This window comes from Tyto alba, unplaced genomic scaffold, assembly GCF_018691265.1.
Source record: "Tyto alba isolate M040663 unplaced genomic scaffold, T.alba_DEE_v4.0 Super-Scaffold_38, whole genome shotgun sequence".
In the NCBI taxonomy this organism is placed as follows: domain Eukaryota; kingdom Metazoa; phylum Chordata; class Aves; order Strigiformes; family Tytonidae; genus Tyto; species Tyto alba.
In genome coordinates this window covers 38,303,908-38,328,377 of record NW_024881313.1, presented here as the reverse complement: position 1 = coordinate 38,328,377, position 24,470 = coordinate 38,303,908, and the positions used below count along the sequence as shown (strand labels likewise).

At 54.2% G+C, this 24,470-nt stretch overlaps 1 protein-coding gene across 1 annotated transcript; it reads right to left on the bottom strand.

Annotated features, from left to right (window-relative positions):
• Positions 1 to 533: 533 nt before the first annotated feature.
• On the bottom strand, positions 534 to 23,021 carry ZBTB47 (zinc finger and BTB domain containing 47). Its single transcript, XM_042801990.1, has 6 exons — positions 22,666 to 23,021; positions 10,518 to 11,888; positions 7,010 to 7,157; positions 6,290 to 6,405; positions 5,715 to 5,859; positions 534 to 5,539 (listed from the first exon to the last, which is right to left on the bottom strand). Exons 1-6 carry the CDS (start codon positions 22,666 to 22,668, stop codon positions 5,172 to 5,174), a joined length of 2,151 nt encoding a protein of 716 aa, XP_042657924.1. The 5' UTR covers positions 22,669 to 23,021; the 3' UTR covers positions 534 to 5,171.
• Between the last annotated feature and the right edge of the window lie 1,449 nt (positions 23,022 to 24,470).

Below are 24,470 nucleotides of genomic sequence, written 5' to 3'. Positions count from 1 at the left end.
GCAACGAAGGAGTAGGTACATCCCAAAGGTAGGGGGAAATCATCTCTTCTTCCGTTAGCTTCCCAATATCAGTGCTGATGTTGGCTGCCAAGGCTTCCACAGCTCCATTTTAAATCAATAAAGACACTGGGTGCTTTTGGATGGGCTCCTTGGTTTCTCCACTGCCTATAGAGGAGCTTATATCGCCCCAGCTCATACCTTACACAAACCTCACGGTGACAATAGGACCCAGGAGCTCAGCCCTCACCCCCTCCTAAAGCCCTCACGGCTGTAAGCACGGAGACCCTTCCTCTATCCACTCAGCATCCTTCCCTGAAAGCCTATTTTATTTTGTTGGCCCCACAACAGTCTAGTTGCCTCACACACACGCACACACCTCCCACCAAACCCAATGCAAGGTCAACACATGCGAAGCAATGGCAGCAGTCAACATGCCACAGGAAATCCATCCTGCTGGGCTCTGACTCCTCACGAAATTGCCTGAAAAGAGCAAAGCAAAATTAAGGTAACAAAGGAAGTGGTGGAGCTTTAGGTTTTCTTTTATAAAAGACAAATCGTTTATTGATTCAGTCCTTCCACTTGCAACCTCTTTGGTAACAGTCATAACACTTCCAGACTGGGAGAACGCAGTGGAAAGGCCCAATTCTGACCTCTCACCACTTTCAGAGCTCAGTGACCCCTGATGTGCCTTGGTGAGAGGTCAAAAGCAGGTTTCAAAGCATGGCCAAGGGCCTGGCCTCTATGGGACAACCCAAAATAGCCTACCATGACTTGTCTTGCTCGTGGGTGGCCCAGAGAGCAGCCCCAGCACCTCCACGCAGAAGATGGATCGGGATGGGGATGCATGTCGGGCCTTTGGTGTCGAGGCTGACTGTGAGCTGTACCCTAGAAGGCAGCTTTGATGCACCTCTTGGGATCACCTGGAAATTGGCCAATGGGGCTGTCAATGGGGCAAGACTCACCCATTCCTGGGGTAGGCAATGACTTGCCCCAGTTGGCCCCATGCTGATGGACTAACCCATCCATCTCAGCCTCCCCCTCATCACACCATCCCAAAGAGAGTAACTGCTGTACTTGGAGTTAAAGATAAACATATATTGATTACACATGGTCATAAAAAAAAAAAAAAAAAAAAAAAAAAAAGTAACAGTAATACATTTCCTAGAACATTACTTAAGATGCCTATGAAAAGCATCCAAGCTTCCCCTCCCCACCCTCCCTTATCTATACAGAATAAAGTGCTTCATTTAGTTTGTTCACACTAGTAGAGCCACCAATACACTCTTAACTTGGCATGATTGGGCAACCGATACTGAATGCCGTAAAATAATACAGAGCCAAACACCAGGCATAACAAACTAGTTTTGAGGCAAGTGTTTGGGGTTTCATTTGTTTCCTTCAAGCTCCATGCTACTGAGGTTGTTCTTGTTCTTATTTTTTATCTTTTTTCTAATTATTATTTTTTTTCCTTTGCAAGTTTGACCCAAGTCCCATCATGGTCACGTGTCACTAGGCGGGGCTGCATGTGGGGAAGCTCTCTCCATCCGTGTGAACAAAGGGCGTCTGTCTGTCCATCCTTCCCTCTCGACTTCTGGCAAACCAAGAGTTTAATCAGTGGAATTGTCTAGCAGCGGATGCTCATCTCTATTGCACTGTCACAGCCGTTCCCACCCGCCGGCTGTCCATCCATCATCACCTTTCCACCGCACTGGGGTTATGGCTGTGGTCCGAAGGGCCAGCAGTGCCTCATGGACATTCCGAGGCTAACTGGTCTGTGCTACCAGGCTCCTGGGACATATAAACCGAAAATGACCCTCCCCACGTGACTCCCACCCTCCCCAGAGTTCAAATGAAGGGGGGCAGGGAAAAAAAAAAAAAAATTCAAACTTGGACAGGTCTGGGGTTCGGTGCATGGGCAGACTTGTCAGCTGAACGTTGCGTTGCGGCATATTCATGAACTGCGTAATGGAAATCAAGCCCTTCTCCACCCTTGCGGTCTGATGAAAAAGGGATGTGAGAGATTAAGGTGCAAGAGTTAAAAATAAAAATTAAAAAACCAAACCAAAACAAAAAAAAAAAAAAAACAAGAAAACAAAACATAAAAAGCTTGAAAACAACGGACCCAACTCTCCCGCCTCTTGCCCCATCTAACCCAATGGATGCCAACAGGGCCGACTGGGATGGATGTGGGATGAGGCACTACGGGAGCGACTCGTCTGAACTCCTAGTACATTAACGAAAACCAGACATGAAAAGACACATTGGGGCCGAGGAAGGGTGTAGACAAAAGGGCTTGGAGGCCTTACAGGACTCCTGGAACTGCCCAGGCCTTAGAGAGGGGAGGGAGCAGCAGGGATCTGGTTCTCCAAAGTGCTGTGTGCATGGTCACATCTCGACTTCTCCAAGTGGCTCTACAAGCAGGCTCTCGAAGGGGATCCGACGCGGCTGGGATCAGTCACTGGGCTTTCCGCTGGGCTTCTAGCCTCAATGACGTGCTCTCATCTCACAGTGACATCCACGTGAGACAGGTCCTCACTGGGATAGGATGAACAGGGACAAGGAAAGGGAAAGCCACCTCCAGGTGAGTGGTACAAGGCAGCACAAGTTGGCATGGGTGTTTACTTGCGGGGAGTCTACCAGTCAGCCAGGCTGATGGGCTCCATCGCAGAAGACCACAAAGGCAAGGTGAGCCCTCCTCGGGGTACAGTGCTCCCATTCTGTCTCAAAGCTGAGTGTGAGGGGAAAGAAGCACAAGGGAGCCTGAGGGGGATGGGATCTGGGAGGCAGCGGAGGGGGAGACAGCATGGACCACCCTATTGAGGCCCTCCAACACCTCCAAGGTGCTTCTCTAAAGCAAACATTTTCCAGTCTGGGTCATGGTCCCTTCAGAAAGCCAATGACCCCAAAAGCTGAGTGCCCACATCCCTCATGGGTGTGTGTTTGAGAAGGTTTTGTACCATCCCAATAAGCCCCAGGGTCATGGGGGAAGGAGAGCAGAGAAGCCTTTGGTACCTATCTGAGAAAGTCAATATGGCAAGGCAGCTCTGCCACAGCATCCTCCTTTTGCTCAAAGCAGATGAGAGTGAGATCACTGGTACTGATTGTGGTGCTGGGGCTCCACAGGATCCCAACCAACATGGGGATGAAAAGCAATCTGTTTCTCCAACATGCTAACAGTCACAAGAGCAGCCAGCTTTCCAGAGACATCAGGCACAGGGAGGGCAACATTCAGCAGGGAGGGACACCAGTCACCTAACCCGTCACCTCAAAGAGCACTCAGGAGAACAGCAGATGCTCCCCCGTCCTGTCCCTACCAGGCTAAAGCTCCTACACATCCCAGGTCAGCAAAGCCCTTGAGTACGTGGCTGAACCCTCCCATCTCTGCAGGGACAGCCTCAACGCTGCCCAAGTGGTTTTGTCAAGGAGATGAAGCACCAAGACTTCTTGCAGAGCTAGATGTGGCTCACTGTCCCCAGCACCCTGCTATCACCCAGAACAAGGTGCAAACAAGAAAGGGCTCCTGCAGCCCGCTCAATGTCCTCTCTCCCTTCTTGCCTACCAACAATCCTGCTCACCACCTCCTCCATAACCTGACCTACCTCCGCATGCCTCCCCCGGCGCCAGCCTTGGGAGCAAAGCATCAGCTGCAATGCAACCCAACTCTTGGCTGGCACACCTCTCTGCTCATGCTGGATGCTCTGCAGCCCCTGCAGTGCTCCCAGCTCTCCCGGACCCCAAAGGGGACATTCCCCCATGCAGGGAGACCACACAGCCACGGGCAGGCCAATGTACGAGACCCCAGGGCAGAGCACAGCAGTGAGAGACCCAGCTTTGGAGCCCCACCGTCCCACAAAAAGGTAACAGCAAAGCCTTCCTCTTCTCCTCCTCTGGGAGCATCAAGCCAGCCTGAATAAGTGAAACTGAAGACCAGCTCAACTTCAACAAACACAATGTGGCCAGAGAAGCGGTAGACAACACCGCGGGGCATCACCAAACCAACCACTGGTCCCCTCTGGTCCCCTCCAAAGCCAGGGCAGGGCCAACTGCTGCCAACCGTACGGGGAGAGGTGGAGCTTGGGAGAGCGACGCAGGCAACAAGCTGGAGGATGGGACATCACCATCAGGCTGAACGAGGTCTTCCTTCAGCTCCGAGACTTGCAACGGGACCCAGCCTGGAGCTCACCCACCAGTCAGGGCTTTATTCGAATTGTTAAGGCACTATTCTGGGCTGATTCTGCCGAGAAACGGCGGCGTCCTGCTCCTCTGTCCCAGGCCACCCTCCCGCCAGCCCCGAGGCCATGCGAGCTCCCTCAGGGACACCTCCCCGAACTCCAGAGCATCCCCAGGAGCCCAGCTCCTGCTGGGATGAGCAGAAAGGGCACGCCAGAGCTTGGTTCCCTTAGGGCACCCCAAAATCGAACCGGCAGCAAGCTGCCAGTGCCCCGAGATGCAACAGCAGTGCTTGTGCTTTCACCTATCAAGGAGGAAAACCTGTCGCGGGGAAGGAACACGCAGCGAGGGCTGCTAACGAGAGCGGGCTGATGACTTTCCAAGGGGGACATCTGTTCGCTCGCCGCAGGCCACCGGGGCCGGCAGACGGTGCCGACGGGGGCTCCTCTGTGGTGCCCACCTCTCAACCTCTGGGGAAAAGAGCCTGAATTGAAAGACCAGCTTTACAGTACAGGGATTCAAGCACCACTAGCTAGATTTCGGCTGATTATAAATATCGAAGCGCCGGCAGGGATTCATTGGGCTAGTGAGGGGGCACGCAACGCCAGTGAGCTTGACCCCGGAGGGCACGGCACCCTGCTCCTCCGAGCCCCACCAGCCTCCCGGCACGAAGATGAAGCCGACGCACGGGAAGGTGAAATAGAGAGCGACGCCTTTTACCTACACCCTTACGGATGGGCTGTGGTTTCCCCCCCTCCCCACCAACACCTACGCTCCTCAAGGTGGGGCTTCCCCCCGCTCCCCCTCTCTGCAGAGAACGCCGGGTGAGAGAAAAAAAAAAAAAAAAAAAAAATTAAAAAAAAAAAAAAAAAAACAAAAAACAAAACAACCCCAAAATGAGGAGGAAGGAGGGTAGAGAGCAAGCAAAGCCTTGGCTCCCCGGGAGGAGGCGATCCCGAAGGGCAGAGCAGTCCGTGTGCGGGCGCATGGCTGGGGGGCACCTAGTTGTTGTTTGAATTTATCCTCCCCGCTGGAAACAGGGGAGGGGGTGGTGGTAGGTGAGGAGGAGGAGGGAGGGTCTGTGGAAGGGGATGAAGCAGCGGCAGGGGCAGAGGGGAGACACCGGGGCCGGAGGGCAGTGGGGCTGGGCTGGCAGCGGGTTGGGGGGCGGCCGTGTCCAAAGCCAAGGGGTTGCTGACGCGGAAACATTTCTCCTTGTGGGCTTTGAGCATGTTGGAGAAGCGGAAGCGCTGGCCGCAGACGTCGCAGGGGTACGGCTTCTCGCCCGTGTGGGTCCGGCGATGCCGCTTCATGTTGGGGCGGCTGGTGAAGCTCTTCCCGCAGATCTCGCAGATGTAGGGCTTCTCACCTATCAGGAGACGGACGAGAAGCCGGTGACCGCACCATCCCACCCACAAAACCCCCATCCTGCTGTCCGCCCAAAGACTCTAACCCCGCCTCCCCCCCCCCCCCCCCCATCCCGTCGCTTTTTCCCCTGGGGGTTCCTGCCCGTAGAGGCTGGGGGCAAGGCCAGGAGCTCTCACCCGTGTGCGTCTTCATGTGCTCGTCGAAGTACTGCTTCATGTTGAAGTCCTTGCCGCACCACTGGCACATGAACTGCTTGTGGCCGATGTGGATGCTCATGTGGGAGCGCAGCTGGTACTTGTACTGGAAGCGCTCGTTGCAGTTCTGCGGGGGCGAGAGGGGGGATGAGCTGTTGATGAGCACCCAAAACACCCTCTACATTCCTTCCCCCCCCCCCCCCCCCCCCCAAATCACCAGCACCTCGGAGCAGTGCAGAAACCACTTTTTTTTTTTCCCCTCAAAAGAACCCAAACCAATGGCTTTTCGGGACATACCCAGCCAGGTTTGCAGGCTGGATGGGCTTGAGGTGGGATGCAAAGTCCAGGCACTGGAAGGACAGATCCTGGCATCGTAAGGTTGGTGGAACCCTCAAGCCAAGAGGGGATGCAAAATTTGGAAGAACATGGGAGCATCCCTACAGATGCACTGGCACAAAGCACCTGAGAAGCCTCAGGAAGCGGAAGCCCTTCCCCCAAATCAGCGTTTTTGTCCTCATTTGAGAGGATGCGGGGCGGGGCAACGCACAGGACCTTACCTCACATTTAAAAGGCTTTTCCCCAGAGTGCTGAAGCGAATGGACCTTGAGGGACATGCTGCGCTTGAAGGACTTCCCGCAGGTCTCGCAGGTGAACGGCATGTCCTTGGTGTGAGCTGAAGCAGAGGGAAGAGGCTCAGGAGCCTTCCCCGCACCTCCAGCATCCATCTACCCAAGTTCTGGCTGCCGCTCCCAACACCAGCACCCAACCCCAGCAAACCTAAAGCCACCCTGGGAAGATGAGCGGCAACAGCATTTCAGGTACTCCCTTAATTGCCTGCCAAAACCCCCCCTTTTATTCGATCTCTTTGGCGCCTGCAAGCCCCAGGGACCCAACCGCTGTTGCCATGTGCAATTTGCTTTTCAAAGCCCACAAAGCTGGTGTGGCCTGGTTCACTTTTACAAGAGAAGGATGGTTATACTTCAAACCCTCCTTTGATCCCTTCTGAGGTCTTTTCTTCTGGTTAAATAAAATAAATGAGATCCCCCAGCACCACGCCTGATTGCTCCAAACCCAGCACTGAGCAGACGTACATTCAGCCTTAAATACCAGGCCAGATTTCAAGGCTCCTGCGTTGATGTGAGAAAGCTCACCCAAGAGTAAGCCCAGCCCTAAACTCCCAACGTGACAGTGACAAAAAAAAAAAACACCCTTCGTTGCCAAAATGATGAACACCCCTAACAAGCTCTCCCTGCGGTATCGGTGCCTCCCGCACTCACCAACCATGTGTTTGCGCACGTGGGCCATGGTGTAGAACTTCTTCTCGCAGATCTCGCAGGAGAACTTCTTCTCGGCGTAGCCGTGGACGATCTTGTTGTGCTCGTGGAGAGACCAGAGCTTCTTGAACCCCTTCCCGCATGTCACGCACTGCAAGGAGAGAGGGGGTAAGCGGGGAAGCAGGGCAACGTGCTCAGGCACCACCGGGATTTTCATTTTACCAGGCTATCAGCTTCATCCATTGGAAGGGAACATCACTATGGAACCTACAGCTGAGATAACAAAAATCATAAAGACCAGCAAGTCTGCTACAGACCTTGTCACTTCAAAACCTCCAAAACTCAAATTTCTACCCATCGGATGAGGAAGGGAAAAATGACTTTCCAGGGAAGGATGTGGCATCTCCATCAACAGCTGTAAACTTGCATAAACAGCAGCTCACGCACCAAGGCCCTTTTGCCAACTGGGGATTTTATTCTTGCACACAATGAAGTCATTAAATAAAAAAAAAAAAAAGGATCCAAACCATCCCTCTGTGCATTAGAAGGCTGCAAAGAATATAGGAACAACAAGAAGTCCAAGCCAGGGCAGTGCAACTTCAGTCTTCAGCAGATATTATGGACATTTTACCACTAAATGCGTTTTCCAAATGGACCAAAATGGACCCAAAAAACAGTCCATCAGCACAAGCAGAACCACATGACGTGCAAAGTCTCCCCTGAGAAGTTACAGCAGAGATTTGCTTCAGCTCCGGCAAGCCCAACGTTTCTCTGAAAGTTCCCAGGAAAAGCTCCAACTTTGGTGTGAGATCTGTTTGAAGCACGTGAGATCAGTTCGGTGCTCAGGGAAACGTGGGAGAGTGAGGTCCACACAGGGAACCACTGCTGGAGAGCAGAGATGGTGGGCAGCACCCGGCCGAGGACCCTGCCAGGAGCCAAGGGTCTCTCTTTCCTCCAAGAGTCAACTCTTTCCCCCGACATCTCTCCATGACTCATCTTCCTCTTGGCCAACAGGGCTAAAACCATCCCTTCTCCTCGCAGATGGGTTGAGAAAATAATTCATGCCTTGGAGGCATCTCGCAACAGCACGGCTGAGCGGCACCACTAAGCCTGGGGAGAGATTCCTCCAGCTTCTCCTCCTACCCAGAGGAACAGATGCTCGTTGATGGGCTTCAATCAATTTTTGCACCGAATGAGGCTGTGATAGTGTGGAAAATATACCATTATGCCATGTAGCCACAGTATCTCTCCATATATATATTTATATTTAGGTGCCTGAGAGGCTAAATTAGGGTCACAGAGGCATGCCCAACACTTACCTTCTTTATCTCGCCATGCTTGAATATCAACATGAGTAGTGCTCTGATTTTTACTGTCCTTAAATATATATTTACATGGATCAGAACAGTTTTATCTCCACTTTAAGAGACATTTCAGGACGAATTCAGGACCAGAGCCTGATATCGGAGACACATCAATATCCATTTTCTCCACTTAAAATGAAAAAGGTTGCAAGGGAATTTTAAAATTCAAGGTAGAAGGAAAGCAGCAGAAGTGGAAGAGCCCCCAGGCTGGGACCAAGCGTCCTGGAGGGCTGAGCTCTGTGTCCACAGTTACCGCAAAAAATCATGACTTGAAAATGTGGAAGTAATATCCCAACAAGGGAAAAAAAAAAACGAGAAGATAAATTCTCACGGGTTAAGAGGAAAACCATACTGAAGCTGGCCAAATAAGAGTTTGAGAAACAAGGCAATAAAGCAAAGGACGAATCACTTTTCAGGCAGCGGAGGCAGGATGTCCGTTATGGTGTCCACAGGACTGTGGATGGCGATGGGAAGCGATCACAGGGAGCAAGGTGAAGCCTAACACCTAAAGTATTACGGATGAGATTTGGGGACAAAATAGGGAAAGCAGTCAGCAGACCCGAACGGGGTGAGAGGGATGGTCCCTCCACAGATCTGATCAAAAAACAAGAAACAAAGACTGTCCGTTAAAGGTACGGAGTAGAAAAAAATCGCTTTTCCATCCAGCTATAATTCCATGGTATATTGATCTAGTTATTCAATATTATCAGAGCAAATGGAGTGAATTTGGCTATCTGTAAAATTAAAAACACTCAACTAAGTGAGAGGTGATGATTCACGTTTCCTGCAGAAGGAGGTCACCGCACGGGCAGTTGTAGTTCATCCTATTCAGAAATGACCCAGAAAAGCGGTAACAAGAGGGGGGGAAAAAAAGCAATAAGGTGATAGACCCATGTTTTCCATCAGACGAGGCAGAAGAAACAGTCTGGGAAAACCCCATTTTCAATTGCACTGGCTTTACGATAATCTCTAAAACAGCCACCACCACGCAGGCATCAGAGCTGCGCTCATCCATTTTGGGGAAAAAAAGCATCCAGAAAGAGCAACCTCAGGGCTGTGAATTTTTCAGGAAGATGTACCAAAGGGTCAGTGCAGGCAGCAGCTCCTTCACCCGCTCAAGACGAGACCACTACTGCCTCCATATTCCCCACATGCCCTGATGCTGAAATCTGCTTCATTCCCCATTTTATTTGAGGTGCCATTGGTGAAGGACTCCAGTAGCACTTGTGTTGCATTACCTTCTCCTAGGAGAGCCACAAGATCATTTAAAATCCAGTCACTGGGAGGGGGGGGGGGAAGGATGATGGACAAAGCTCTCCAGAAGTTGGTATTTTTTTTAATTAGTAGCGGCAGCGTCATGCAAAACAGCTCGTTAGGGATTAGGAGATGGGTTGGAGGGGTCTGCAGAATGCACGTTTGCTGCTTTGATGGGATGACTACCTATCCCCCCCCCCCTCCCAAATTGCACTGATTTAACCGAGTCAATTTGCAAATGCAGGGTCTCGTTAGCATTAGGCAAAGGACACACCAAGCCTGAGCCACGCGTGGATGTCAAATGCATTCGGAAACTTGCTAATATGCAAGCTACAGAGCACAAAAAGCAGATTAAAACCATTTTAACTCATGTCAGCAAATCTCTGAATTAAGCTAAACTGGTTTCAGCCTGGGTGGGGACGGCTGGAGTGTGCCTCCATCAGGGGTTCGCAATGTTTTATCCACATTAACTGATTAAACTCAAAGAAAAATTACTCCTGAAAAAATTATTCCATGTTTCCACCCAGATGGCCAAGGGGAAGCCACAGTCCCCCAGCACAAATCCTCTGGTCCCATGACACCATGGGACGCCCCCCCCGCCCCGCTCTCCCCCCAAGCCCGAATACAAGTCACGGGTGAAATAAGGTTCCCTGCCACGTGCCACCCGCAACATCAAAAATATTTGATCGTGAGCCCACCCCACGGTGTAGCTGGATAGGATGCCCTCCGTGGGGGGTGGGATGTCCCTCCCCCACTGGGATGCCCCATCGTGGTGGGATGCTCCTTTGGTGGGACGTTCCCACCTCCGTGAGATCTCCATCCCCAGTGGGATGTCCCCCCCGGCTTTGGTGGGATGTCCACCACGTGGTGGGGCGTCCCCGGGGCTGGCTCACCTGGATGTTCTTCTCGCAGTCGGTCTGGTGGTGCAGCAGCAGCTCGCTCTCCAGCAGGAACCGTTTGCCGCACTTGTCGCAGATCTGCATGCGGCTGTGCGTGACGTTCATGTGCTTCTCCAGGTACCAGCGGTTGTTGAAGACTCGGGGGCACTTCTTGCACGGGTAGTGCTGCTTCTCCTCCAGCTTCACCTTCTGGCCCAAACCGTCCTGTTCTTTTTTCCTCTTCCTCCCTCGCTGGCCTTCCTCTTCTTCCTCCTCCTCCTCTTCCACCTTGGCCATCTCCTGGGACCTGGTTGCCATGGCAGGTTTGGTGGCTTTGGATGCCCGGCTGCCTCTGCGGGGCTGCCCACCCTTTTCCCTTTTCACCTCCGACGCATCTTCATCGTCATCATCATCATCCTCTTCTTCCGTCGTCTCCTCCAGGTCTTCCTCCTCGCTGTGCTCCTCCTCCTCCTCCTCGCCCACCTCTGCATCCTCCTCTTCGTCCTCCTCCTCCTCTCCTTCCTCATTCTCCTCCTCCCCATCCTCCTCCGTGTCGCGCCCATCCCCGTCAGGCCGCCCCATCACAGCCGCCTCGCTGGCAGCTGCCTTCCCCTCCAGGCCCTTGGAGACGTTGAGGGTCTGGTTGTTGAGGTTCACCTCCACGATGATCTGCTCCCGGTTGTACGAGCCCTGGCTGTCCAGATCCTCCTCTGACTCCTCGCCCTCCATTTTGCAGACAGGGCCCGGACCGCCATCCTTCTCCTCCTTGTAGTACTGCTTGGCTGGGCCAGGGGGGAGCGTCCCACCGCCCGCCCCATCCTCCACCCGCACCGAGTAAGGGTCGTTGCCCTCCCGGGCGTAGATCTTGGGATGGGGGGCATCCACCTCCTGCTTGATCTCGCAGTAGTAGGGTGGGGGTCCGGCGCAGCCCTCGGCGGGCAGGGCCATGTCGGCGGCCAGGCTGAGCGAGCGGGTGTCGAGGAGGTCCTGGCAGGAGGAGGCGATGTTGTTCATCTGCAGCACGGCAGCCGCGTTCAGCACGTCCTGCACATTGCAGGAGTTGACGAGGAGCTTGGAGGTGTAGATGAAGTTGAGGATCTGCTGGAGGCCCTGCGAGGTGAGGGCCTCCAGAGAGAGCTCCACGCGCTGCAGCTGCTTGTTTTGGGTGAAGAGGGAGTGGAAGAACTGGCTGTAGGCTGCCAGGACCCCCTTGTGCGCCGGGAAGATGCTCTTGTGCTGCACCAGCACGATGTCCACGTCGCACAGGTCCGGCTGAAAGAGGCGCTGCTCGTTCAGTCTGTCCATCAAACACGTGAAGTGGAGGGCTACATCCTCCACCAGGGAGTACTCAGCCGAAGGGTAGTCAGTCGTTTTTTCGACTATCAGCTGCGGGGAGGAAGGAAATAAAGTCATTCAGGAGGGATCTTTCCTTGGGAAAACATCCGCCCGCCCATGCCACCCATCCCTGTCCATAAATCCCAAGTCAGAGAAACCAACTGAGAAGCTCCACCACCAAGCCCATCTTGGAGCTGCCCACTAAGAAGTTCCACCCCCAAGCCCAGCTTGGAGCTGCCCACCAAGAAGTTCCACCGCCAAGCCCAGCTTGGAGCTGCCCACCAAGAAGTTCCACCGCCAAGCCCAGCTTGGAGCTGCCCACCAAGAAGTTCCACCCCCAAGCCCAGCTTGGAGCTGCCCACCAAGAAGTTCCACCCCCAAGCCCAGCTTGGAGCTGCCCACCAAGAAGTTCCACCGCCAAGCCCAGCTTGGAGCTGCCCACCAAGAAGTTCCACCGCCAAGCCCAGCTTGGAGCTGCCCACCAAGAAGTTCCACCCCCAAGCCCAGCTTGGAGCTGCCCACCAAGAAGTTCCACCACCAAGCCCAGATTGGAGCTGCCCACCAAGAAGTTCCACCCCAAGCCCAGCTTGGAGCTGCCCACCAAGAAGTTCCACCCCCAAGCCCAGCTTGGAGCTGCCCACCAAGAAGTTCCACCGCCAAGCCCAGCTTGGAGCTGCCCACCAAGAAGTTCCACCGCCAAGCCCAGCTTGGAGCTGCCCACCAAGAAGTTCCACCCCCAAGCCCAGCTTGGAGCTGCCCACCAAGAAGTTCCACCCCCAAGCCCAGCTTGGAGCTGCCCACCAAGAAGTTCCACCGCCAAGCCCAGCTTGGAGCTGCCCACCAAGAAGTTCCACCCCCAAGCCCAGCTTGGAGCTGCCCACCAAGAAGTTCCACCCCCAAGCCCAGCTTGGAGCTGCCCACCAAGAAGTTCCACCGCCAAGCCCAGCTTGGAGCTGCCCACCAAGAAGTTCCACCGCCAAGCCCAGCTTGGAGCTGCCCACCAAGAAGTTCCACCACCAAGCACCATGGCCACCCCACCACCAAGGAGCTCCAAAGCCCGGCTCTGCCGTCCACACTCACGTGGAGGAGACGTCCCACAGGAGAGGGGATGTCTCGATCTCCTGAACCAGATGGAGACCCCGGGGGGACATTTGCCCCACGAAAGAAGCCAATTTTAGGCACCACCTGAGATTTAACTCCCTAAATAGAAGGGAATCGGGATTCTAAGCCGCCCTGCTTCTACACAAAGCACAGTATTCTCTAATATTTGCCAAATTACGCCATGTGCTCTGACTCACGTTCGCAGCTAACTCACTAGCTGGATTCACCGGGATGATTTATGCACTTTTTAAATGCCCATTTTAAATCGCCTGGGGAAAGGTAGTCCTGGAAAAATTCAAATCAGGGAGCAGCATCCCCAGGCTGGGAAATGCTGCGTCTGCTGGATATTTCATTTAGCTCGCGTGTATTCTGTACGGTGCAGACCACCCCTGGACGTTCATCACCTCTCCTGGGGATACCTGAGCCCCAGGATGGGTTTGCCAGCTGCATCCCCAAGACAAGGGATATCCCACGCCCCAAATCCCTCACCCTGTGCTGGAAGGAGGTGGGATGTCCCCTTTCCCTCCGCTCCCCTTTGCCAATTCGTAGATGAGGAAGGATCCAGCTCTGTTAACACCCTCCTTCCCCACCAATGCGGGACATGACCAAGGACGTGGTGCAGAACGGTGGCGGAGGTGGAGGGTTCAACCTGCCAGGTTTCTCCTGCTCCAAAAAAAAAAGAGTTTCTCAGCTCTGATTTTTTTGTGGGACAAATGGCAGCTCTTGATCAACACACAAATTCCAGCAAGGCATGTTTTGTTTGTCTGTCGTGGTTTTTTGTTGTTTTTTTTTTTTTTTTCTGTTTTTTTTTTTTTGTTGTTTGTGAGCCAAAGGCAAAAGCGCACACAGACAAAAATGTTTAAATAATAAAAAAGGGTGTTTTCTTCTCTGTTTTCTCAACAAGCAAAAAAACCCCTTCCCCCTCCCTGCCAAAATTTTTCATTTTCACTGAATCTCTGCTTCACAACTAACCCACCCAACCAACGGGGTCGTCGGCTTCACATGGTCCTAATGGCCCTGGAGAGCCCCAGCAAACACTGGGACCTGGGGGAAACAGTGAAAAAAACAGCTCTTTGACAAACTCTTGGCTCTTGGCAGCCTGCAGTAGGGCAAAGAGGTAGTAAAAGAGGGGGGTTAATATATATAAATATATATTTCTTCTATTTTATATATTAATTTTCATATATATATTTAAACTCTTTATACATATTAATATCTAAATACACAAATATAAAACCACTCCTTATATATATATATTTGTTATAAAATGCTGCATCCCAGCTGAAACATCCATCCACCCCCCCTACTTTCTAAGCCTCGTGACTGCCAAGGACATTTTGACAAGAGGAACTTGGATGGCTCAGCCCCCCCGAGCACATAGAAAATAAATAACAATATAATAAATATCGAACGCTGAAGAGACAGCAAGCTTTCAGCAGAGCGGGTTGCTGTTTTCCAGGGACTCTCCTGCTTTGCTTTTGCTGGGAAAAAACCCTGAATTCAGGTTTTCCCTCCTGGGATCCATCTCACCTCGCTCCCAATATAGGATGTCCCAAGCTCAGCACGGCCACAGCCGTGGAGAAATGGGTGCAAAATGGGGAAATCGGGTCTGCCAGGCAGCATTGCCTTAGTGCAGCCCAGCCTGGAAAATAAAAGCTGGGTTTTTTTGTTTTTGGTTTTTTGGTTTTTTTTTTTTTTTTTTTGCTCTGGATCGAGGTTTTTTGGCAAAAAGGGCTGACCCCTCACCCAGCACCAGGGCTTGCCAGGCGGCTCTAATCAGTCCCAGCAGCGGCGAGGACAATGCGTGTCTTGGCCGCGTCCCGCCGGTGACTTCAGCCCGGGCTTGTCAGCGGGAGGTTTGTGCTTTTTATTGCTATCAGATGCTTTTTGTGCGCTCGCCCGGAGCCCCAGCTAAGACGAGAGGCGCCTGCCTCAGTGAGATCCCAAGAAAGACCTCAACTTGCCCCAAATTACCCCTCCAGTAGCTCCCGTCCCTGCAACTCCGCCGGAACGGAGAAGCCCGATTAATCAGGATTAAGGGGAGGGTTAAATCCGTTACCCTTCCACTGGGAAAACACAAATACTTTAAATATATATATATATATATGTTTAAAAAAATAATAATTAGAAAAAACATTTTTTTTTTTCATATTTTAAAAAATATTTTTAAGACATAATCACAGTTTTGCTCTTTTCCACCATCACCACCTCAGCCCTCTGGGTCAGTTCAGTCCCACCAGCAGCCCAGCCCAGCACCGCAGGACCAGGTCACCCATCCCATCTCCATCCCGGGTCTGGGCTTGGGGTGCTCGCCAAGTTCATCAAATCGGAGCGAACCCTAAAACCACCGGCCCCCACCGTGCACCGCTGACCTCCCGGCAGGGCCTTGGCATCGTCGGCACAGGAGGGAAAAAAAAAAAAAAAAAAAAAAAATCATAAAAATTATTCGAAAGCAGCGTGGCTGCAAAGTCCCCACCCTGAGGGGACGGCGGTGCCTCCAGACAGCCCTCCCTGCCCTGACACTGCCCTCCGGCTCTATTTTAAGAGCATTTTCAAGTGGTGCTGCCAAAGCCCCATCCCAAAAGGGCCAGCGGGGCAGGAGGGTGGCCGGAGGATGAGGAAGATACGAGGGGGGACCAAGGGATGCGGGTTGAGGAGTGCGAGGAAGAGGTAAGAGCGATATAGGAATGGTGGCTGAAGGAGATGGTGATGCTCACTGGAGTGAGGCAGTCTCCCTCCAGCAAAGCCACCGAAAATCCTGCTGCAGGAGATGGAGCCCGAGCACAGCCCCACTCCCTGCCCACCCGCATCCCCCTGTGTGCCTCAGTTTCCCTGAACAGTCACACCAACACCCGATCCCCTTGAAAGAAGGCTGCCGCTGGATTTAAATCACTGTGTGAAGATAAAACACTATTTATCTTAGCTGGTATTAAGAGTCAGATCCCTAAATGCTCCTGCAGCGCTAAAACCCCCTGAGGGACCAGTAGGTCAGGTCACCCTGGATATATTTAAATACTCAAATCTACAGCCCCCCAGAAGACCATCTCTGACATTCACTGTCCTCTCTATTTATTTATTTATAGCCAGGTCTATCAGCCTCACCACTGGAGCACTGAGGACCACGAGTATCTCTCTTGCATTAGCACAAGGAAGGGGCTTTTGGGGCATAAAAAGCCGCATTTAGGTGGCCACGAGCCCCCACTGCACACCAGGCAGAGCGGTCAGACCTGCTGCCCGTGAACCAGTTTCCATTCAGCACAAAATCTGGGGATTTCCTCAAAACTTTTCACCCCCCAAACTCCCATGAAAAACAGCAATCTGCTTTTCAGTATTATTTTCAACTACCAAAATACTGACCTTCAGTATTAAATTGCAATAAGGGAAAGTGCTTTTATAAGTAGCTGAATATGATGATAGCACTTGCTCCTCAAAAAAAAAACCCCATGTCGTATTCTCAATTTGAACACTGCTGCGTTTCAGGGCAAGAGAGCTTGGCTGAAACTATTTAATGCCAAAACTTGACTTTTGCCAAAGAAAGAAATAATGTTAAAACCCCTACTTTTACAGATTAATTCAAATGATACAAAGGTATATCATTAGAAATCCCGAAGACATCCCGTGCTTTCAGTTTTAATCCTTCGCCCCCTACAACTTGCCCTCTGCTTTCCAAGACCCTTGGATGAAACCTTCAGCCTTTTGAGTTTTGAGGCCACATAGGTTAGTTTTTCTTTTCTTTTAAGGACGATGTGCTGCCCACGGCTCCCGCAACCAGGATGCACCCAGATGAAGCCGCCCCAGAACCGGCAGCACCTCCCGGACCGTACGCACCCCACAGAGCGCCAAAACCACCCATTTTTGGACCACGGCCACGCACGGAAACCCGGCAGCGGGGTAAACCACATCCCAAAGCACCCCAAAGCACCCTTCCCTTGCCCATCGCCTACCTTCACCGCTCTGCTCCTGCCGCCTCTCTCCCCAGGGACCGCTCCCGTGGGTGCTTCACCCTCCCACAGCATGGGACCGTGACGGGATTGGGGGGGGGGGGGTGGTGGATGGTTCATTCGCTTCGCTGATGGGTGTTTTTATTTAATTAGGGGAGGGTTGTCCGGAAAAACAAGCAGGAAGGGAAAACAATAGCTCGGCCGCAGCCCCGCCTGGTGAGGCGCCGGCCGAAAAGGCCCCAAGCGCCCACCGCCCGCATCCTGCCCGCCGGGATGCTGCCGGGGCCGGACCGGGCGCTCGCCGGGAATGGTCCCATCCCAGTTCCAAAGACTGGGGACGGCCACGGCCTTTAGGATGGAGATGACACCATCTGAAGTGGTGGGGGTTTTTTTTGTTTGTTTTTTTTTTTTTTTTTTTTTTTTTTTTTTCCCCCCCCTATGCGCTGTCTAAAAAGCTTCAGGTTGCCCAAAATAGAGCCGTAGGCAGGCTTTGGGGAGGGGAAGCGAGGGGAAGGCACTCAGCACCCAGAGTCTGTCCCACCCTGGGGTGTCAGGCACCCCGAGAAACACCTCCCAGCATCTGTGCAAGTGGAAAAAAAAAGCATTACCCCAGCTGGGGGACAGACAGATGTTTCCCAGCCCTTTTTTTTTTTTTTTTTTTTTTTCCCCTTTGGTTGTTTTTTGGGTTTTTTTTTTAATAGCATCCAGCATTTACAGGCTTCGGCTCAAAGTTGCTTTTCCAGGGAGCAGCCTGGGAAGCCGGCGGCAGCGCCAGGCCCGGCGGGACCATCCTCAGAGCAAAGGAACGGGGACAAATCCTTTCCCCATCCCCGTCCCCTGGCAGCCGGGGAGCCGCCTCTGCAAATGGGGAAAAAGGTTTATTTGGGCTTTTCTTGTAAGAGCCACGGCCACCCATGGCTTGGGGAGAGCAGGGCGACGAAGTGGGATGAGCAACACAAGGCTTCACCTCGTCGGGAGCGGGTGCTGGCTTCCCAGCAGCACAGCCCGCAGAGAGTTAATGGCTGGTTGCTTTCTTATTTATTTCCTTTTTTTAAAGATTTTTTTTTTTTTTTTTTTTTTAAATCCCGCCAGCCGCTCTGGGCGTCTTTCTCCTTTTCTTCAGCGCACAGAGCTGCAAAACCACAACGATGCTTTGCAAGGACAGACGGACGGGCCAACCCCGCTGTCCCCCCTCCCCTGCCCAAACTGGTCCAGGGAGGTGACGCTGCAAAGCTGCTCTCGGGGGATGCCACCGCGACGGCACTGGGGATACATCACTATTTTCAGCCCAGGACATGCCCCGATCTGCCAAAGCTGGGCTGAATGCACCCATCTGTCTGTCCGTGTCCCTTCGGTCAGGGATGAAAGGGGTTTCTTTAGGTGCAGCTCAGGCCAGACCCACCGCACGGTGCAAAACCTCTCCGGGTAATTCAAGATCTGCGCTAAGCCCGTAGCAAGGCCGGGGGGGGGGGTGGGGGTGGGGGTTAAACCCCGATGGGATGATGCTGGATTTCAGCATCCTCCTGGCAAACGCCGCCAGTGACACCCGGCTCTGATGGAGATGTCCCCGAGCCACCGCCCTGGCACGGGAGAGGGCGGCGGGATGGGATGCTGCCCTCCCGTCCGGGGGGGGGGGGATGCAGGACCTCCCACAGAGTCACCGCTGGGGTGGAAGAGCCCAGGGGGGGGGACAGACACACACACGCACAGATGCATGCGAAAGCCACTGTCCTCCTCCCTCCCCTGCCCGAGAAAAACAAGGGAAGGAAAGATCGAGGGAGGAAACGAGGACAAAACCCAACGCTGACCTCCCCAGCCGGGCTGTCGGCCAAGCGGCTGCGCCAGGGGCCAGCTCCGGACCGCTGCCCAGCCCGGCGCGAGGCCGGGGAGGAGGCGAGCATCACCCCCCCCTGGGGACCATGAGTGTCCTCAGTGCCACCAAGGGAAGCGATGGGTGCAGCGGGGCAGGCGGTGCACCAAGCCCCCCCAACTCCCCCGTGGCTCAGGGGAGCCCCAGGGACCCCAAATCGGGTGCAGCGGGTATGGATGGGTGCAAGGGGGGCGGCCGCCACGCTTCTTGGGGACAACCTGAAGGCACCGTGTCCTCTGAGCCAACCCCGCAGCCACACATGGCTGGGAAGAAGGCCGAGATCCCCGGAAAGCCAGGGGGATGGATGCCCAAAGCCTCCCCCCAGGTGTTGCTGAATTAGGCTGACACCAGACCGCAGCATCCCCTTGCCCATCCCTGGGGAAGCCACCGGGACCTTCCAGGGGGGTCAACAGCGTGATGGGATATGACACCTCCGAGGTTTTTCCCACACCCGGCTCCCAGCAGATCCTAAAACGGCGGTTTCTAACCCAACTCCAGACCACAAAATCACCAGAGAGGTCCAAGGCTGAGCCTCTCCCGGCATCCTGGGCAAGGGTTTCCATCCCAGAGCACTCCAAACCCCAGCACTGACCCCAGGGATGGACCCCCCCATCCAGCTCCATCCTAAACTCAACTTGGCCAGGGCTCTTTGGGAAGCACCCGCCATCCTCCTCCATCCAGTCCAGGCATCCTCGCTGTCCAACACGTTAACATTTTTATGAACGTGCATTAAAATGTCTTATTTTTATCACGGCCGTCTAGCAAATTCAGCAGGTTGGGGAGCAGGGCTTGAACTCGGACAGGGTGCTAGCAGCCCTGGCTCCAGGGCAAAGATATAGTCATAAAAATAGCAATTAAAAAAAGCCAATTTGTTGTAACTAAGTCCTCTACCCATCGTATCTGCGCCGCCATGGCCAGTCTTTCCTCATAGCCAAAGTCATCCCAGGTTCCACCATCAGGAGAGGCAGCTGAAGAGGGGACAGCAGCCCCGGAGGACACGGGGACGAGTTCCCAGGTGTCCCCAGACAGGGAACCCAACGCAGCCAGCCCTGCCGCGCAAACACCGCTCCAGCAATGCAACGTAACGTGTTTCCTTTAGAAATAAGAGAGGAAAAATTAGGGGCAGATGGCAGAGAGCCAGACCCTGCGCTCATCCTCCCCACCGGCATCTGTTCCTCCAGCCTTTCGGGGACCACCATGGGAAGTCAGGGGACATTTAGGATGCAAACCACGTGAGGGACCTGGGAATCCCCCTTTTTGGGGCCACTCAAATGTGGCGGCAAAATAAAAACTTCAGCTCTTGCTCTTCCCAGAGCCCACTTTGCCGCGGCCGTTGCCATGTCCCCACCTAAAAAGGCTTAAATGCAGCAGCATGGGAGACCCCTTAGTTTTCTCCTCCAGCCAGAACAGAGAGGGAGGATGAAGAAATCAGCGATTCTCCCGAAACCTTCAAAGACCCTCTGATGTTTTGACACATTCGGTTCATTCGCAAAAGGCTTCTCCCTATTTTTCCTTAAGCACCAAAATCTGCATCTTAAAAACAACCGATATTTAATCGACTCGCAGGCAACCTCCTGCTTCCACCTTCCTTTTACAAAGAAGATACCTCCGAAGGCAGCAGCGTGTTATTTTTATGAAGGGGGTGACATGCCTCCCCTCCAGAGGCGAGACACAAATACAAGGCCATTTATCTCGCCCGACTCTGGCGTTTGCCTGGTAATAACCTAACGCGCTGTTAATTCCTCGCGGGGAGAACAAAGCTCTGCCGTGAAGCCAAGCCGGGCGGCGAAGGGGACCCTCTGGCCGCCCTGGCAAAACCCCCCGAGCGACGTTTAACCCAGCCAGCATCCTCAGGGAAACTCCGTGGTCAGAGCTGAAACGTCTGCACCCGGCAAGGTTTCACCCCAGATTCAGAAAAAAATTAAAAAAAAAAAAAAAAAAAAAAAAAAAAAATCCATTAATATCTTTCCAAGGAGGATTTTTGCTGTGTAAAGCAAATATTCCTCTGGTTCTTGCTGAGGCCGGGTGTGGAGAGAAGGTTTAATTCCTAACTTTTCCCCTTCTTCCTCGCAAGGCTGCCTGCTCGGGTGGGCTCCGGGCATCTCCATCCCCACCTCAGGGAACGAAACGCTCCCAAAAACCACCCCCGGTCCAACTCCCGGAGGTCTCCACCAGCATCTCCCTCCGGAGCGGTTGCAGGGGTGGGTTCAGCAGCTGATTTCACGCCGGCAGGAATTTCACAGGCCGAGCGCAGCCGCCCGGCAGGAACCCAAACCCGACTCCGGTTACCCCCAGTATCGGACCTGCGGGGTGCCGAGCCCCAGCCCAGCATCCCTGCCATCACCTCGCGCGCCGGGTCAGCGTTGTTTCTTTTATTTTTTCCAAGCTTGCACTTTCTTCCCCTTGCCGAAAAAGCCGCTCAAACGCCTCCCGGGGTGTGATTACGGGCACGGAGCCATCGCTGGGGCAATCACAACCCGGCGCTTTTAGGGATGGGGGCGGGGGGGAGGCACCAGGGGACCGGGAACCGCCGTCCCTGAGCACCACAAATCCCGAGGGATTTCCTGGGCATCTTCCCACCTCAGGCCTGCTCTCTGCAAGCCAAACTAACCCCCCCAAAAGTCCACCAGCCGCTAAAATAGGTCACTGCTGCAGGCAAGAGCCCTGGCTGCAAGGCTCCCAGTGCAACCAGCCACCCTCTGTTATTATTAATTTTTTTTTTTTTATTTTTTTATTTTTTTTTTTTTAAGAGCATGCATGGAAAATCCCTTTGCAAACCCAAAGTGGGGTGGGATGCTGCACCCTCCCCGCGCCACGCTCGTGGCCTCGCTCCTCCAGGGTATTGGGATGAGCCCAGCATCTCCCCAGTTCCCCCTGGGAAAAGGGGACCCGAGGCAGGAGCAAGGTTGGGGGGGGGGGGGGGGGGGGGGGGGATGAAAAATGAAGGAGGGGGGGGGGGGGGGGGGGCGAAGAATTAGCAAAATGAAGGAGTCATCCGGGGAACAAAAAGGGCCGAGGAAGCAGCAGGCTGCTCCTGCGCTCCCGCAACGCCACCAAATCCTCCGGCCTGGGCGACCAGGAGGCTCGAAAAGTTCTACCCCCCCTCCACCCCCCCCAACCCCAGCCCCCACTTCTAAATCTTCCCAGTGACAACCCCCCGCCTCGAGTGGGAGACATGGCGTGGGGGGGGGGGGGGGGGGGCCTGGGTAAGCGGCCCCCCCCCCCACCACCTTCGGGGTGCTGGGCTGCAGGGTCACCCTCCCCACTTTAGGAAGGGGGGGGTCAGGCCCCACTGCACCCCCCCTAACCCCCCCCCCAGCAGCCCCATCACCCCTCAAGACACCCCAAGAGCGAGGGCGAGCCCAGCCCCGCCGCGCAGCCCCGCACCCCACGCAAAAAGCGCCTGTGCACGGAAAAACGGGGGTGGGGGGGTGGGGGGGGTGTATTTTTAATGCCATTTTGACCAAATGGCAAACCCTCCCCCCCCCCCTTCACAACAAGGAAGGGGGGGCCCCCGTGCAGCACCCTCCCCCCCCCCCCGCCCCCCGGCAAAGCGGTTTGCAATCAAACACCCGGCCCGTTGCACGGGTGGGTTGCGTTGTTGGTAACACCCCCCCCCCCCAAAACAGCAACCCCCCCCCCCCCCACGCACAGCCCCCCACCCCCCACCCCGAGGCTGCAGCATGCCGCCGGCTCGCCCATGCAAACACACCCCCCCCCCCCCCCAAACCGCCCCCCCCCCCATCGCCCTTGCAAGGATTTGGGCAAGTTTCGGAGGCCTTTGCAAAGTCAGCAAAGCCCCGGGAGCGCGAGGAAACGGGGGGGGGGATGAAAAGGGGGGAGGGGGGGGTCAGGAGGGGGAAGGGGAAAATAAAAAAAGCAGAGAAAAGGGAAAAGGAGGGGTTGCAAGCTCTACCATTTTGATGCAAAGGTCTCCGCGCAAAGGAGTCCCGGTCCTCCTCCGCTTGCCTGGGGTTTTTGCTCTCCATGAAAAAAAAAGAAATGTTGGGTTGGGTGGTTTGCTGGGTTGGTTGCTTTTTTTTTTTTTTTTTTCTTTTTTTTTTTTTTTTTGGCTGGCTTTTTTGCTGCTCTTTTTTTTTTTTTTTTTGCCTTTTGGAGGAGGGGGGTAGGGGGGGAGGAAATTACCGCGCCGCCGCTGCCAGCCCTGCTTGCATCCCCCGTCCCTCTTTTCCTTTTTTTTTTTTTTTTCTTCCTTATTTTTTCTTTTTTTTTTTTTTTTTCCTTTCCTCTCCCCCCTTTTTTCCTTTTTTTTTTTTTCTCCTCTTTTTTTTTTTTTTTTTTTTTTTCTTTTTTCTTCTTCTTCCTCTCCTCCTTCTCTTCTTCACCTCATCCTGCCCATCGCCATGTTAGCCCCTTTTAGGAAGACGGAGGAATGCGGAGCGGCGGCGGCTTCGGCTGCCAAGAGCCCCAGGGCCGCTGATTGGAGCCGCCGCATCAGATGGGGCCGCGTCTGCCCCTTTAAAGTGACAGGCTCCCCACACCGCCCACGCGCGGCCCGCCCCACGCGTGACACTCCCCCCCCCCCCTTCCCCACTTTCCATCCCCTCTCCCCGCACCCCCGCCCCCGAGTTACGGTCACAGCATCCCCCCCCCACCCCGGCAGCACCTTCTGTACCCCGGTCTGTGGGGAAACTGAGGCACGTGGAGGATCATCCCCCCCCACGCACACACACACACACACACCCCCACCAAAAATCCACCCCAAACGAAACAGCAAGGCTTTCGGGGGTATAAAACCCCAGTTTGGGGAGCTGTGGGGTAACATCGGTTTTATTAAAAAAGAGGATTTGGGGATCATTCTCCCGCTGTGGGGAGGAAATGGGGATCCCCCCCAGGCAGTGGCAGATGGGGAAGGGGAGGGGGGGGATTAAGGCACATTTGGTTTTAGGAGAGGGGTCTGATGGGTGATTGTGGGCTTCCCCCACACCCCCCTCAGGCCCTGGGATGTGATGTGCAGGGCACAGCCAGCCCCCAAACACACACACACACCCCCCCCCAAAAAAAAAAAGCAAAAAAAAAAAAAAAAAGCAGGGCTTCATTATTTTTACCCCCAGCGCTGCGTGGATCTCCCTGATGCTGGGCCGGGGGTGGGTTTTAGCATCCCAGTGTCCCCCCCAGTTTCAGCTGGGAGCTGGCTCCCCCCAAAACCCTCATGCTGGGGACTGAGGGGGGCAAAGCTGGAGCAGCCCCCGGGGAGGGTCCCCCGGTGCTCCCACACCTCCTACACCGGGACAGGCTCTGCCCCTCGGCCCGCCAAGGCAGGAGTAGACCCACGGGGCGCCCACCTGAGACCCGTTGGGATGGGGACCACCTCCGAGACCCACTTTTGCCCCCCCCCCCCCCCCACCAGGGCAGACACCATCCAAAACACCAAAGGCAAACAAATTCCCTTCTACCACCCTAAAAGCAGAGAAACACAACGGCTCCGAAGGGCATGGGCCTCGCGTCAGCGGGGCCAGGGGCATCCCCAGAGCCCCCTGGGCTGCTCCAGCTCCATCCCACCTTCCCGGCTCTTTTCCTTTTCCCTCACCACTCCCTTTTGCAGACATAAATGTGGTAACGTCTTGCACTTGTTTAGCCTCTGCTTCGGTTGCCGTGCGCAGTAACTCCTTCCAGATGTGTACAGCTCTTTGCATAATGTCGCCGTAGCCACGTCCTGCCTGCGCTGGGTTTATTTAATATATTTTATTTTCTTTTTTG

What these genes read in the sequence shown, in the direction of transcription:
- ZBTB47 (XM_042801990.1), bottom strand. An exon ending in CGTGCGCAAACACATGGTTG is followed by an intron (nt 6,406 to 7,009) that starts GTGAGTGCGGGA and finishes CCTCTGCTTCAG; the next exon opens with CTCACACCAAGGACATGCCG. An exon ending in GCACATGAAGACGCACACGG is followed by an intron (nt 5,540 to 5,714) that starts GTGAGAGCTCCT and finishes GTCTCCTGATAG; the next exon opens with GTGAGAAGCCCTACATCTGC.